Raw genomic sequence first — 15293 nt, forward strand, 5'->3', positions numbered from 1 at the left:
GCTTTTTAACTCAAGTTTGAAGTTAAGATGATAACCTTGTTCAGCACAAGGTATGTTTGTCTTAACATTGACCTGAGGGGCAGAACAGAGGAAAGCATAGTAAAGTACAGTCCTGGGGGATGCCACACTGTAAGTGTTCTTTAAAGCCTGGATTGAGTACTGGTAAGGCTGTTGCCTTTGATGTAGGATTTGAGCCATTAACCAGGGTAAGCCAATAGGTAAAAAAACAAAAACAATAGAGGAGTCTTTGGGCAAGGCTCACTAATGATCCTGCTTGCCTGTGGAGGGCACCCTAAGAGGCTGCAGCCCTGAAGCGCTTTGATTCTGCCAGGAGTCAAAGCACAATATAAATGTTCTGTGTCTAAATGGGAGCAAAGTATAAGTGTTCCTGCCTGTGAAGGTTCTCCCTGAGGGCAGAATAAGGAAGAGAGATGCAAAGTGTAAATGGAATTCTTGGGTCCAGCTGTAAAGAGATGTATAGTAAGAGTGGTGGGTGTCTTTGATGTATGAGGGGAGTTTAATAATAATAATTGCAGTATTTGTATAGCGCCTTTCTCCTGTTGGACTCAAAGCGCTTGCGAGGCAGCCACTAGAGCGCACTCAGTAGGCAGTAGCAGTGTTAAGGAGACTTGCCAAAGAAACTCCTTACTGAAATAGGTGCTGTCTTACTGAACAGGCAGAGCCGAGATTTGAACCCAGATCTCCTGTGTCAGAGGCAGAGCCCTTAACCATTACACTTTCCAGTTTAAGGATGTAAGCTTCACCTCATACAAGTAGGATGTATAATATGTGAGAGTGAGTGAGTGAGAGTGAGAGAGTGAGTGACTAATTGTTGGGAGAATAATGTGTGGGATGAGGTCAGAAGAGCTTTAATAATTAAAGGTGGGGATATGTTGGGATCCATGATTTGTTGTTGGATCCGGTGGAGGCTGCCATTTTCTGTCCCATCACTCATGCTGGTTTTAGTAGTTTTTTGATCAATGACTTAGAACAAGGTAACAACAGGCAATGAATGGCTCAATGTGGAGACAGAACAGCTGATTTGCTACTCTTCCTGGGTCTAGGCTTTAAACTCCTAAGCTAGGCATACACTGTACAATGTTTTCATAAATTAAACATTAGATTTGATAGAAAAACATAAAATCTAACAAAGATCTATGAAAACTAGAGCATTCCCAATCAATATTCGATTAAAATATTGATCAGGAATGCCATTCTATATATAGTCTGCGCCAGACAGGAGAGGGGCAATGTTAAGTGGGCAACATTCTCATAGTTTTGTATCTGGTATATAAAGCTAGCAGTGGTGTGATCAATATCACACACGACTTGATGAAATGCTGTTTAATTTGTACTAGTGCAAAGTGAAAGACCAGGTAAATTATTAAATCAAGGTAGCTATTGAGTGTTTACCTGATCAATGACACATTAAAAAAGTACATACCAGAGTTTAGAAGCAGAGGATCAACACAGCAATCATTTAACTTGCATTTTTTAAAAGGAAGTCAGCAATGACCTCCTCCATATTCCCCCCACTTCAAGTTCCCTTTAAGTATTGATAGGACACATATTGCTTGAATTGCACATTTGTGAGCTCACCTGCTAGCGACAGTCCTGTGGGAAAACACTGCAAAAGATAAACCCATCCCATTGTAATGTTCACCGAGCTTAAACACTGGAACCAACAACAGCATTTCAACTGCTTTAGAAACCAATAAAAACAGGAAAGTGAAGCATTTGTATCTGTAATCCAATACTGTTACTACACCTATGTGATCACGTTACTTTGTAAAAGAAAAAGGAAACCGGTAATAAAACATGCGACCATGCCAGGCTGCTATCCAGCAAAACTACAGTAAAACAAATATCGGATAGTTCACAGTCCTTGTACAGAAGGAAAAGAAGGAATTATATAAAGCGGCCACATCAAAGGCCACGCAACAAGGTTTTTACTCTCTAGCAGAGACTGCCAATGACATGCTAATCAATTCTCAAATCTTTTTATTGCATTTCAAATAAAATAAAAGTACAGGTGATCAAACAGTCTAAATCACAGCAAAACATGACCAACGGTCAAAAATACAGCATGGAGTTTGTAAAATGATAGTGGGAATTAAAAGGCCATGAAACAAAAATTGTTTGTAAATAACTTCTAACAGTCCTGACAAACTATAGTAACCTATAAAACACAGACTTGGCTTCACCTAGGAGCCAGTTATTAAAGAGAACCCGAGGTGTGTTTAAAGAATGTTATCTGCATACAGAGGCTGGATCTGCCTATACAGCCCAGCCTCTGTTGCTATCCCAAACCCCACTAAGGTCCCCCTTCACTCTGCAATCCCTCATAAATCACAGCCATGCTGTGAGGCTGTGTTTACATCTGTAGTGTCAGTCTCAGCTGCTCCCCCGCCTCCTGCATAGCTCCGGTCCCTGCCCCCGTCCCTTCCCTCCAATCAGCAGGGAGGGAAGGGATGCAGGCGGGACTGGAGTTCTGCAGGAGGCGGGGAGAGCAGCAGACTGACACTATAGAGATAAACACAGCCAGCTCTGACAAGCTGTTTGTCAGCAGCATGTCTGTGATTTATGAGGGATTGCAGAGTGCAGGGGGACCTTAGTGGGGTTTGGGATAGCAACAGAGGCTGGGCTGTATAGGCAGATCCAGCCTGTGTATGCAGATAATACTCTTCAAACCACCTCGGGTTCTCTTTAAAGGATACCCGAGGTGTCATGATGAGATAGACATGTGTATGTACAGTGCCTAGCACACAAATAACTATGCGGTGTTACTTTTTTTCTATATCAGCCTGAAAGAGTTAAATATCAGGTATGTAAGTGCCAGTTCCTGTCTGAGTCAGTACTGGGTCAGACTACAGTTTGACCCTCACTGATAATGAATTACAACTATAAGACACTTTCCTATCAAAAAATGGCTTCTGAGAGCAGGAAAGAGATACAAAGGGTCAATAGTTCACAGATTTTAGCTCTGGCATACTTCAATGAATGTGCCATTGAGCAAAATCAATAAAAATGTAAAAAGTAGATTCAAATATAAAATAAAACCGTGGAATATCTTAAAAAGTCATTTTTAGTAGGAGGATAGATAGAATTGTTTATTTCATTAGTTTATTTTCACCTCAGGTGTCCTTTAAGATGCCAAGCAGGAATGCCGAACCAAGAGGCCTGTCCGGCACCACCCGATGAGGTTTTAAGGAAGTGTTGATGAAGACATTTTTTAGTAGACATTCGAGGCTAGCAATTTCAAAATGATGCAAATGTTAACTAATTTTAAGGAAATGGGGTTCCATGCAACCTAGTTATGTCCTGCCTGCTATATAACCAAATAACATTGTTTTCCTTGTGCACTTTTTCCTCTAACCTGGCTTGCCAGAGCTGCAGAATATTTTTGTCTCAGGGAAGCTGCCATCTTGCTTTCTGCAAATTCTAAAACTATCCTCTCAGGACACTTTTATTGACTCTAATTACTGTTGTCCACAGAAATTGGGACTTAAAAGGGAAACTAAAGCCATCTGAAAAATAAAAAAAAGTGTTTTACTTATCTGGGGCTTCTACCACCCCCCTGCAGCCATCTTGTGCCCGTGCCGACCCTCTACGAATTGATCCTCTGTTCTCCCGCTGCGCAGGTCGCTATTAAGGACAGCAATGCGAGCAAAGATACGAGTTGCCAGGGCTGCACAGGCGCAGTGGCCCACCGACTGACTAAGATGCAGCGGAAGAATAGAGGAGGATCATAGAGGACCGGCATGGGCAAAGGACTGCTGCAGGAGGGTGGTAGAAGCCCCAGGTAAAGTTAAACTTTTTTTTCAGATGGCTTAAGTTTTCCTTTAAATCCCTCAGGTGACAGATCAGGCCCAAGAGGTGTACAGACGCAATGCTAGCCTGTAAGCTTTCTGCTGCTGTAAAGGGGGAGGAGGGATAACAGCGTGACACACATCAGAGTAGCTTTGAGCAGGAGGGTTATGAAGGAGAACACTGTGCTTGCCAGCATGTAACACTAAGACAAATGGTTTGGCATTTTGTATCCCTCAGCAACCCTGTACACACCGTAGATTCTCAAGAGACAGCCCCCAACCCTGTAGCGTGTATAAGGCTTGAAGGGAACAAAGTACTATGGGGAGGCTGCTATATTTATTTCCTTTTAAAGAGACTCCGTAACAAAAATTGCATCCTGTTTTTTATCATCCTACAAGTTCCAAAAGCTATTCTAATGTGTTCTGGCTAACTGCAGCACTTTCTGCTATCACTATCTCTGTAATAAATCAGTGTATCTTTCCCCTGTCAGTCTTGTCGGCCTGTGTCTGGAAGGCTGCCAAGTTCTTCAGTGTTGTGGTTCTGCTATGAACTCACAATTCCAGGCCCCTCTCTGCACACTGCCTGTGTGTTATTTAGGATTAGAGCAGCTTCTCTCTTCTCTCTCTTATCTTTTACAAGCTGGATAAATCGTCCTCTGAGCTGGCTGGGCTTTCACATACTGAGGAATTACAAACAAGGGCAAAGCTGTTTGCAGGAAGAAAAGAGCAGCCTGAAACTTCAGTGCATGAGAACAGGGGGAAAGAAACACACAAATGATCTCTTGAGATTCAAAAGGAATGCTGTATACAGCCTGCTTGTGTATGGATGTATTTTCTATGTGTGGACATACTGTACATCAACCTACTTCCTGTTTTGGTGGCCATTTTCTTTGTTTATAAACAAACTTTTTAAAACTGTTTTTAACCACTTTTAATGCGGCGAGGAGCGTCGAAATTGTGACAGAGGGTAATAGGAGATGTCCCCTAACGCACTGGTATGTTTACTTTTGAGCGATTTTAACAATACAGATCCTCTTTAAACAAAACCGGTTGCCTGGCAGCCCTACTGATCCATTTGGCTGAAGCAGTGTGACTCTCTGTTACCACTTAAAGAGACTCTGTAACAAATTTTTCAGCCTTAGTTCTTCTATCCTATAAGTTCCTATACCTGTTCTAATGTGCTCTGGCTTACTGCAGCCTTTCCTAATTGCACTGTCTCTGTAATAAATATTATCTCCTTTCCTCTGTCGTGTCTGTCGGGCTAAGGCTGGAATGTTTGGAATGTGCAGTGCTGCTTGTGATTGGATAGAAGCGATACACACCCTCTGCAGGCCCCCTGCACACTCTGTATGACTCACACACTCTGTTTATGTGAGCCTATCACAAGCTGGTTAGTTTGTTTGTAAACACTGCCTAAAACTGTTAATTACAAGCCAGGATTGCAGCAGAGAGTGTCAGAAACAGCACAGAGGGGAACAGGAAAAAAAATAAGAAATAGAATGGTATGCTTTTTAGTGTAAGAATATTAGAGTACAGATTCTCTTTAACCGGAGGAACGGACATTTTTTTGTCCATTCTCCGCTCCACATATCTATATACTAAACCTATTGCATCCATGGTGAAGGGGCAACGTGTGGATTATGCCCCTTTTATACCTCATGCCCCCTTCTACCTCGTGTCCCCTTGTGTACTCCTGTGTCTGCCTCTGTCCTCCTCTATGTCCCTTTGTGTCTCGCTTGTGTCCTCCTCTATGCCCCTTTGTGTCCCACTGGGTCCTTAGTTTGTCCCCGTGTCCTCCTCTGCTTGGGCAAAGTAGAGGGAGTCCCCGACATTGCGGCAGGTTGGAGGTTTGTATTGGCAGGTGTTCACAAGTCAGGATCTCCCTGCATTTGGACTATAAGACACAGTGACTTTTCCCCCCACTTTTGGGGTAGAAAAAGTGAGTCTTATAGTCCAAAAAATACAGTATTTGGTTTCTGCTGAAATCAAACTGAGATTAGGTGGACAAGGTGGAAGAATTGATCAGTACTACCCAACTGATTTTATTTGGAGATACATGACACCTTCCATACATTGTAAGGCATCAAGGGAGAGTGCAGATGGACTGCTACTGCTAGGAGAGAGCCGGCAGGCAGGGAATGAAAAGATCTGATCAATGAGCTCTGGTATACAAATAATCCTATTTCACAGAAGAACATATAAAGACATGCAACATTCAGGTACACTTCTACATCACACAATAACTAGGTAAAATATCAATTTCATAGTTCCGATTTTAAATATAAAAAATACAGTAGAGCATTTTGTCAGGTATGCATGATATGCCTTCTCTGCACTGCATCATACTTCATTGCTTCCTTTTTAGGAGTGGAGGAAAGCAAGTGCTGGTACCTGAGAATACTCAACTGACAGGAAACAGGACACAGCCATTGTACTGGCAGTGGAATGCAGCGAGTGTACTTCTGAGACTCGGATATTTCGCTAGAACCAAATACTGACGTGCCCTGTGCAAGTATGGGAGGAAGAAACCCTGGATTGTATGAGGTACAGACTAAACGTCTGAGGAGAAACTTGCCCACTGCTTCAGCCACTAACAAAGAGATACTTGTATTTACCCTACTCAACGTACTTGTATTATCTGTGATATGTATATCATCTATATAAAGTACAATATTAAAGAGGAACGGCAGTCAAAATAATAAATAAAATTGCTTATGGTTTACAAAATTCATGTATAGATTATTTAGTCAGTGTTTGCCCATTGTAAAATCATTCCCCTCCCTGATTTACATTCTGAAATTTATCGTTGGTGGCGACATCTATATTCTTGTCAGGTGACCTGTACGGAATGTTCTTTATTGAGAATTCTATGTACAGAGGGAGATACTGGTTGCTTGGCAGTTGGAAAAAGCCGTTATTTCCCACAATGCAACAAGGTTCACAGACAGTAAACTGCCAGGACCTTAGTCATGACATCACACTGTGGCAGAGGTTTCACCAAAGTATCAGCCACACAGACCCTCCTGATGATCTATTGGAGAGAAGGTAAAGATTCCCCGTGGGAAAGGGGGTATCAGATACTGATTGGGATGAAGTTCAATCCTTGCTTAAAGTTCTTCTCTAAGAAAAGAAAAAAAAAAACCTGCCCAAAAACAGACTCACTGACAACCTCTCCACCTCAACAAAAAGATTAAAGTAAGTCTGTCCATTTAGTTTTACTTACCTTCCTGCACTCTCAGTTTCCTCCAGTGTCACTGCCCATTACCATTGCTTTTACTTTTTATTCCCATTTGAGGTGGCTCTGTCTTCAGCCACTCTCCTGCAGCACAGTGGTGACCACAGGACAACCACATTTTCCTATTTCTTTCCTTCATGTCTGAGTGAATCCTCTCATTGGGCATATGTGATTCATGAATTCACCAGAGCTCAGTAAAAAAATGCTGCTCTTTAACATCTTCCACTTTGCTACCGGACCACGGCTGAAGACTGGCCTGTCCTGGATTCAGCTGCCCCTGCCTGAACATTCGACTTCAGCTTAAAGCCAGATATTTCAAGGAGCTAATATGGGGACCGGGGAATGAGGAGAGGAATAGACAATGCACAGAGGTGGATCCAGCACAAACATACCACTGTTCTCACCTTAAAGTGGACCCAAATTAAAAATACAAGATTTCAGAAATAAAATCTATTTTCTAAATTATAATAACAAATAGCAGCCTTTTTTTAGCTGCATGATGACAAATATAAAATATTTTACATTTATTGGAGGAACCCCTCTCTTCCTTTCATATTGCCAGGACAGAATCCGGCAAACTGGTGGAGTAGGAGGTGTCAACCAAAGGAGGAATTGCTAATGGCTGCCACCTGTATAATCCTAGTTATGAAAAGAGAAGAGTGAATAGCATGCACTGAAATGCTCATAGGCTTGAAGGAGTGTTTATTTATCTTTGTATGTGTCAGAGACAGTGCTGCAACTAAATATTTTGAATGAAAAAAAAAAAGTTTGGTTTGGGTCCGCATTAAAGGGAGGGTTCACGGAGAAATAAAAATACTAATCCACTTACCTGGGGCTTCCTCCAGCCTGTGGCAGGCAGGACGTGCCCTCGACGCCGCTCCGGAGGCTCTTGGTCTTCTCCGGTGGCTCACCCGACCTGGCCAGGCCGGCTTCCAGGTCGGGCTTGTGCGCTCTAATGTGCATCTCACGCATTCGCGCTGACGTCATCGGACGTCCTCCAGGCTGTTCTGCGCAGTAGTTCACATATACAAGATTTAGTACGTGCTACACCCCTTTTCTGGAATCCCTTGCTACAACACTCTCCAACCTTAGTATTGTAGCACAAAAAGAACTATTTTAAAGCTTCTTCGTTGGTAGATATTTCCGTTGCAACCAGGGATGCTGAAATCCAAATTCGGGTGAAACCCAGATAGTTGCTATCCGGATTTCACCCAGTAAACCTGTGCGGGGAAGGAGGGGGGGTCAAGCTTACCTGTCTGGCGTCTTCTTTGGTCCGTCCCTCGGCGCCTCCCACGATGCGGTCCACGCGCATCACGTGAGTACAAACACTTCCTCCTTCAACCCGGAAGAAGGAAGTGTTTGTACTCACATGACCGCCGCGTGGAACGCATTGTGGGAGGCGCCGAAGGATGGACCGAAGAAGACGTCAGACATGTAAGCTTGACCCCCCCTGCCCACCCCGCACAGTTGCAACCACCTAACCCATGGCCCCACCTGTAATTGCCCCATCAGCCCTGGAAGTCCTATCTCTTCTCTTGCCAAATATAGAAATCTCACTTCTCAGAAATCTTAAAACTGAAAACAACTGGTACACACTGGAAACATGACAGCATATAAATCATAATTGAATAAATCAAAAATGTAATGTACAAAAAAAACTACAGAAAAGAAAAGCAGGATAGTTGGCTGGTAATCATATTTTTTGTTTCAATTTACTGCTACAGTTTAGAAAGAGTAGCAGATGCACGTCTCTAATGATTAACAAAGCGTTAGAAACTCTATGCTACAGCACATCGCTCCTGCATTATCCCCAGCAGAGTACAGAGTGTCATGCTGATCTCCAGCGCACACACAGCGGAGGACTGGCTGAGCATACAGCTGTTCTGTAAAACTAACCAGTGTCATCACCCTGCCCGTGCCCCACTCAGGCTGCCCGTGCCCCACTCACCCTGGATGCCGGTCTGGTGAGACATGATGATGATAACCCCGCAGCAGATGCAGCCGAAGCTTAACCAGGAAGTGACAGAGCTGAGCAGCCGGCACCCGCGGGATACACGTCATCGGCCTGGACGCTGGTTACCGGGCAACCGAATACAGTCCCAGACGCAGGTCACCGAGGAGGGGGCACGCCCTCTGCTGTTTGTGTTTGGGGCAATTGGCATTGCGCAATTTCCATTGTGGCATATTATACCTCCTTATTTTCCAATAAGCAGCCTCAGACAGTCAGTGCAGCTGTACAAGAATTGTGTGATTATGTAATCATGGAGGCGATACAGACACTCACTCAGTGTAGTACTTTCTGCTGAAGCAGATCATATCTTTATTGTTCTTATGACAACTGTAGTGAAAAAAGTATATAGAGGCTGACATTTTTTTTGGCGCTAGTCTACTTTAGGGGACCCACCGCAAATCCCCATAGACACTTTCAGCTGGGCTGCAAAACGGAACAAATGGCTTCCGTAAAAGTTCCGTTTGCTTGATGAAACCCCCACAAGCCTTATATCCCCGGGTAGCTACGCATGTCCTCTAACGAATTTTGCGGGTTTCGGTAAAAAAAAAAAGTTTGAACTGACTGTGTAGGAGCCTCGGAACGACCGCAATTTCGGGTCCGTCGGCCATCTTGGTTTTGCTCTGCAGGTCGTTTCTTCCTCCTCATTGGAGGGATTGTTAGGTGGGGGCGTGCCAGCTAACAAACCCTCCAATGAGGAGGAAGAAAGAGACCTGCACAGCAGAATTAAGATGGCCGACGGAACCGAGATTTAGGCCGTTCGGTGGCTCCTACACGGCCAATTTAAACTTTCTGTTACCGAAAACCTCCCAATTCGTTACAGGGCATGCTTACCTATCCATGGGTATATGGCTTGTGGGGGTTTCAACAAGCAAACGGAAGCCATTTGTTCCGTTTTGCAGCCCAGCTGAAAGTGTCTATGGGGATTTGCGGTGGGTCCCCTAAAGTAGACTAGCGCCTTTTTTTTTTCCTTTTAAGCAGTACCGGTTGCCTGGCTATCCTGCTAGTCTATTTGGTTGCATTAGTGTCTGAATCACACCAGAAACAAGCATGCAGCTTAACTTGTGAGATCTAATCTGCTGCATGCTTGTTCAGGGTTTGTGGCTAAATGTATGAGAGGCAGAGGGTCAGCAGGATAGCCAGGCAACTGGTATTGTTTAAATGGAAATAAATATGGCAGCCTCCATATACCTTTCACTACAATTGTCCTTTAACCACTTGAGGACCGCCCCCAGCCGATGGGCGGCGGCAAAGACCGGGCCCAAACGACCGCAATACACCCATCGGCGGGGCCGGCATCAGCGGTGGCTGTGCGGCGATCGCGTCATCAATGACGCGATCGCCGCCGGCAATAGGCTCCGCCCACTCTGCACGGAAACCCGCCGGCCAATTAGCAGCGCCGGCGGGTTTCAAATGCGGCGATCCGGCCAATCAGAGGAGTATAATACACTTTGTTATTGTAACAAAGTGTATTATACTGGCTGCCTCCTCCGCTGATGGTCACTCGTCGTGCGACCATCAGAGAGGACGGCAGCCTTGCAGCTAAGTGCACACAAACACTCTTTGCCCCACACAGACCACCCGATCGCCCACCCCAGCCCTCAGAACCCCCCCTGACCACCCCAGCACACCAGCATCTGCACCCCACCACCCACCTAAAAACCCATCAATCACTCCCTGTCACTATCTAGGGACGCTATCCCCTAGGTTAGGTCCCTAACTGCCTCCTAGGGTCCCCTGATCACCCCCCCTACCCTCAGATCCCCCCCAGACCCTCTCCCAGACCACCCCCCTGTATGCTGTATACAGCTATATAGCTGTCTTACCCACTGATCACCTGTCTATCACCCATCTATCACCTGTCTATCACCCCTTGTCACCACCACCCATCAGCGCAGACCCTAAACTGTCCCTTGGGGGCACCTGATCACCCACCCAGACCCTCAGATTGCCCTCAGACCCCCCCCTCCTGATAACCTCCCCAGTGCATTGTTTACATCTATTCTCCCCTGTAATCCCTCACTGATCTCCCATCGTCACCCCCTGTGTCTGCCACCCACCAGATCAGGACCCAGTCTGCCCCGTGCGGGCACCTAATCAACCCCCCACACCCTTAGATCGCCCTCAGCCCCCCCCCCCCCCCCCAATCACCTTCCCAGTGCATTGTATTTGATTGTGCTGCAATTGTATTTGATTGTGCTGACATTCAATTTCATTGTGCTGACATTCAATTTTATTGTGCTGTAATTGTATTTGATTGTCCCGTGATTTTTTTTGATTGTCCCGTGATTCCCCTGTGATTGCCCTTTGATTGGCCTGTGATCGTCTTTGATTGTCCCGTGATCGGCTTTGATTGTCCCGTGATCGGCTTTGATTGTCCCGTGATCGGCTTTGATTGCCCTGTGATTGGCCTGTGATCGGCTTTGATTGTGTCGTGATTGGTTTGATTGCCCTGTGATTGGCCTGTGATTGGCCTGTGATTTGCTTTGATTGGCCTGTGATCGGCTTTGATTGTGTCGTGATTGGTTTGATTGCCCTGTGATTGACTTTGATTGTCCCGGGAATTGAGTGCCCTGTGATTGGCCTGCGATTGCCCTGTGATTGCCTTTGATTGTCCTGTGATTGTTTCTGATTGCCTCCGATTCCCCACTCGCCACCACCCCCCTGTCACTATCCAAGTGATCTAAAAACAGTGAAAACTGTCACTTTTTTAGTATCACTAGTGTTAGCAGTTAGGCCAGTTAGCTAGGCCCCTTTGTAAGTGTCAGTTAGTGCTCAGCCCACTGCACCACAGTCACTAATTAGCGTCATCACTGTCGCTAATCAACATTGGTACTATATAGTATCTGTAAGTGATCATTACTGATCGCAGTCAGATCTATTAGGGTCACTAGGATCCACAAAAAAAAACGCAGTGTTTGCCCGATCAGGCCTGATCGTTCGCCTGCACTTGCGTTCAGCCCGCCCCACCGCAGTGACAGAATTTTTTTTCTGATCACTGCAAAAAACACTGTACAATAGCTGTGGCACTGTAAACCTCAGTTTTGATTTATTTTTTTTATCAAAACTCAGTGAGCACAGCTTTCTACCTCTCAAATACTCCCTTTTGCTAGGTAGGTGCTCTTTTTTCTGCGTAGTCTCAGAGGAATACCCCCTAAATTTAGCAGCCCACCATGGCAAGAAAGGGGTATTCCGATGATGAGGTTCTCAGGTACATGGCCCAGTCGGATGAGGACGATTGGGACGCCTCATTCGACGAATCTTCCGGGTCAGAGTTTGAACCTGAATTGAGCAGTGGCTCACTGACCGATAGTGATGACGAGGTTGAGGTCCCGGCTAAAGCCAGGCGTACCACACCCCATGTTGTTGGACTGCAGGTGGCGCAGGATCAGCCTCAAGGGCAGCAGAGTGGTGTTCGTGCTGGTCTGAGATTTCATGGTGGGGCAGGCACCAGCAGCACAACATCTCCTGGACCTAGCACCAGTACTTCCGTAGACCCTGGTGAAGTGGCGAGCACCAGCATGGAAGTTGAAACTGGTTCGGTGGCACGTGCAGTAAGATCCCAGTCGCAGCCACCAAGAAGACGGGCCCGTACTACCCCTAATTTACCAGAGGTGCTGGCAAACCCAAATTGGCAATCCCCTGATTCCGCCGCACCCGTACTTCCCCCTTTCACCGCCCAGTCTGGAGTCCAGGTGGAGACAGATAATCTAGGATCGGCCCTAGACTTTTTCTATCTGTTCTTCACCCAGGATCTCTTGGACTTAATTGTGGCAGAGACCAACCGTAAGGCCACACAATATATAACCGCCAATCCGGAAAAGTACCTTGCCCAGCCTTTTCGGTGGAAACCAGTCCAAGTTTCCGAAATGAAAATTTTTTTGGGCCTTCTCCTTCACACGGGACTAGTAAAGCAGAATGTGTTGCGGTCTTATTGGTCTACGGACCCAGCACATCATGTTCCCCTGTACTCTGCTGCCATGTCCAGGACACGATTTGAGAACATCCTGCTCTTCCTGCACTTCAATGACAACGAAACCTGTCATCGAAGTGACCACCCTGCTTTTGACCGGCTCCACAAAATTCGACCCCTCATAGACCACCTGTCATCCAGATTTGCAGATGCTTATACCCCTGACCAGGACATCTGCGTAGACGAATCCCTCATACGCTTTACCAGGCGCCTTCGCATCAAACAGTACATCCCAAACAAGCGCGCCCGGTATGGGGTGAAACTGTATAAGCTCTGTGAAAGGGCCACAGGCTATACATCTTATTTTAGGGTCTATGAGGGAAAAGACTCAAAATTGGAGCCGGTCGGATGCCCTGACTACCTGGGGAGCAGTGGAAAGGTTGTGTGGGACTTGGTGTCACCCATGTTCCAGAAGGGGTACCATCTTTTTGTGGACAATTATTACACAAGTGTGGCCCTCTTTCAGCACTTAAAAATAGAAAAAATCCGATGCTGTGGCACCGTGCGGCCTAGTCGCCGGGGCTTCCCCCAACGGCTCATTACCACCAGACTTCAACGGGGGCAGAGGGCCGCCTTGTGTGCTGACGACCTGCTCGCGGTGAAATGGAAGGACAAGAGGGAGGTTTACTTCCTGTCCACCATTCACGCAGACACGACAGTTGAAATTCAACGGCGAACTAAGGTCATTGAAAAACCCCTTGTCGTCCACGAGTATAATACTAACATGGGAGGGGTGGACTTCAATGACCAGAGGTTAGCGCCCTATTTAGTTGCCCGAAAAACAAGACGCTGGTATAAAAAAGTGTCTTTTTACCTCATTCAATTGGCAATTTACAACAGCTTTGTTCTCTACAGTAAGGCTGGGAGAACTGGCTCGTTTATTCAATTTAATAAACAGATCGTGATGGAACTCCTGTATCCAGGAGGTGCCGTGGCCCAACCCCAAGATGCAACTAGCCGGCTGCATGGAAGGCATTACGCCTATCCAATTCCGACTACCCCAGGTCAACGAATCCGAAGAAAACGCTGTCGTGTCTGCAGCAGGGCTGGAATAAGGCGTGACACCACTGTTTATTGTCCCACCTGTCCTGACCAGCCTGGCCTATGCCTAGGGGAGTGTTTTGAGAGGTACCACGAGCAGGTACACTATTAGAGAGTAGGGAACTCCACACACAGCGGTAGGCACACAAGGGTCTCTCAGTGCTATTTCACACTGCTGCGATGCGTTAGGGCAAAATGCCTAGCAAAAGTCACACTTTGCGGTCCCCCCCTACGCCGGAAGTGCTTGACTTAACGCTAGTGCAGGCCTACGTTACTGCGTGGCTTCTGTGGCAATATCGATCGGCGCGGAAGTCATGTTAGTCTATGGCGACGCAGTTCATTACTAGGCCGAATGCTACTCTTGTGGTATTGCCTGAAGGTCTGTTTTGGACGATACGGTGCGGCGGGCTCGACCCACCGGATATGTCAATATGCAGTGTGAAACCAAACATCGGGTTTCCAGAGACCCTAATACACAGGGCTGCCAGAAACCTCTCCTTTCACTTGGGACAAATTGCGTAATGTATTTCGCCACAACTCTGTGCAATTTGCACTTCGCACATTGTTCCATGGGGGAGGAGAGGTTTGTCCTCGGGAGGTAAGTTAAAAAAAAACAAAAAACAGGTAAGCAAAGAAGTTAATGTTTGGTTTGCAATGTTAAGTTTTTTATTAAAAAAGTTCAAAGGTTATTAATGTTAATGAAGTAATTGCTTTGCTGCTTGCTTGTTTTTTGGGGTTTTTTTTCTCTTTTTCCATCCAATAACCTTCCAGGTGGACCGAGCGAATGACTAACCAGCTGCAGCACTGATGGTGCATCCTGACAGAACATTGCGCGTCTGTCAGCTTACACACAAGTCGGTGCATGCAGCGCTGCAGGACGAGATTTCTCCTCCGCAGTCAAAAAGATACGTTTGCCGAGGCATATGGGCCGAGGAGTGGTGTTGGGGATTCATATGCTTTGGCAAACACTTTGTATCAAAAAAGAACTCTGGCAATGATTTGTTCATCCACATCGATCGGTGTGAATGGATAAATCAGGTTTGCCAGGGCATACGAGCTGGTGGGTTTGGATTTTTGGGGCGGCAGCTCCTATGTCCTGGCAGACGCCTTCCCCTCCTTTTTGTATTGTTTTGTCTTTTTTTCTTCTCTCTTTTTTTCTATCCAGACCGACCAATCAGCTGCAGCACTGATGGTGCATCCTGACAGAACGTTGCGCGTCTGTCAGCT

At 46.0% G+C, this 15293-nt stretch overlaps 1 protein-coding gene across 1 annotated transcript in view; it reads right to left on the reverse strand.

Annotated features, from left to right (window-relative positions):
* TWF1 (twinfilin actin binding protein 1) overlaps positions 1-9063 on the reverse strand; it is a 52823-nt gene extending 43760 nt beyond the window's left edge. The window contains exon 1 of the mRNA XM_068276569.1: positions 8993-9063. Coding sequence (XP_068132670.1) covers positions 8993-9017 — 25 coding nt within the window. The 5' untranslated portion in view covers positions 9018-9063. The remainder of the gene's footprint in view (positions 1-8992) is intronic.
* Between the last annotated feature and the right edge of the window lie 6230 nt (positions 9064-15293).

Source organism: Hyperolius riggenbachi, chromosome 3 (assembly GCF_040937935.1).
Source record: "Hyperolius riggenbachi isolate aHypRig1 chromosome 3, aHypRig1.pri, whole genome shotgun sequence".
Classification (NCBI taxonomy): domain Eukaryota; kingdom Metazoa; phylum Chordata; class Amphibia; order Anura; family Hyperoliidae; genus Hyperolius; species Hyperolius riggenbachi.